General features: G+C 54.8%; 1 protein-coding gene across 1 annotated transcript in view; it reads left to right on the top strand.

Annotated features, from left to right (window-relative positions):
- LOC119585409 overlaps positions 1 to 930 on the top strand; it is a 2,224-nt gene extending 1,294 nt beyond the window's left edge. Inside the window, exon 4 of the mRNA XM_037934072.1 lies at positions 128 to 930. Coding sequence (XP_037790000.1) covers positions 128 to 878 — 751 coding nt within the window. The 3' untranslated portion in view covers positions 879 to 930. The remainder of the gene's footprint in view (positions 1 to 127) is intronic.

The raw sequence follows: 930 nt of genomic DNA, 5'->3' as shown, positions 1-930 counted from the left end.
AGTGCGTGCATTCAAGAACTCAGTGATTTGTTCTGATATATTTTTTTCACAACAGACACATTTACAAACACGCACAGAGCTACGCATCGAGAATCCAGAGTTATCTTTCGTTACTTCCTCGTTTCAGTCGGGTTTCTTTTCGGTTCCGGTTCCTCGAAAAGGACGTGGCAATGCCCGTGCGCGACAACATCCCCATCTACTACCACACGAAAGAGGGCGGCTTCCAGTTCCTGGCGGTGGACTTCGTGCTCTACGGACAGCCCACGATGTTCGTCATCAACACGTCGTATTCCTCGTCCGTCGTCACCGAGAACCAAGTCAAGAAATGGGGAGTCATGGACAAGGTCGTCCCGGACCCTGAGGACGATACCATCCTAGGCACCCTCGGCGTCGACATCGAAGACTCATGCTGCTACCTAGACGTTGACGTCGAGAAGGCGCGCTGGAATATCCTGGGCTGCGACTTCCTCCAGTTCAACTGCTGCCGACTCGACCTGGACCCCCAGTACCCCACACTGAAGATCCGAGGTCCTTGCGACGAGGACGTGATGTCCACCGCCCCACAGCGGCCCGCCATCATCGCCGGCAAGGAAGTTGATGTTCTTCTGGACACGAGTAAGGACAGCTTCGTGACCTGCACCAGGAAGCACGCTGAGGACATGCCGCTGGAGATGCCGGAAGACTTCTTCTTGTGGGAGGATTTCGACGACATCTTGGTGTCATCCTGCGGGCGCGAGACTTACGGGATGCTGTGCGTGGACGACGGCGACGAGGCCTACCTGGGACTCAAGTTCCTCCGCGGCGCCGTCTTCGAGTTCGAGCACGACGGAAATTTCAGCATTACTTTCCCGAAGGAGAAAGCGAATGGCGTCGAGTGATCAGTGCTTTGTGTTTGTGCAGTGTGATTCTACGATCAGTGTAGTTTCATAG

Source organism: Penaeus monodon, chromosome 19, assembly GCF_015228065.2.
Source record: "Penaeus monodon isolate SGIC_2016 chromosome 19, NSTDA_Pmon_1, whole genome shotgun sequence".
Classification (NCBI taxonomy): domain Eukaryota; kingdom Metazoa; phylum Arthropoda; class Malacostraca; order Decapoda; family Penaeidae; genus Penaeus; species Penaeus monodon.
This window is presented reverse-complemented; position numbering and strand designations above follow the sequence as displayed.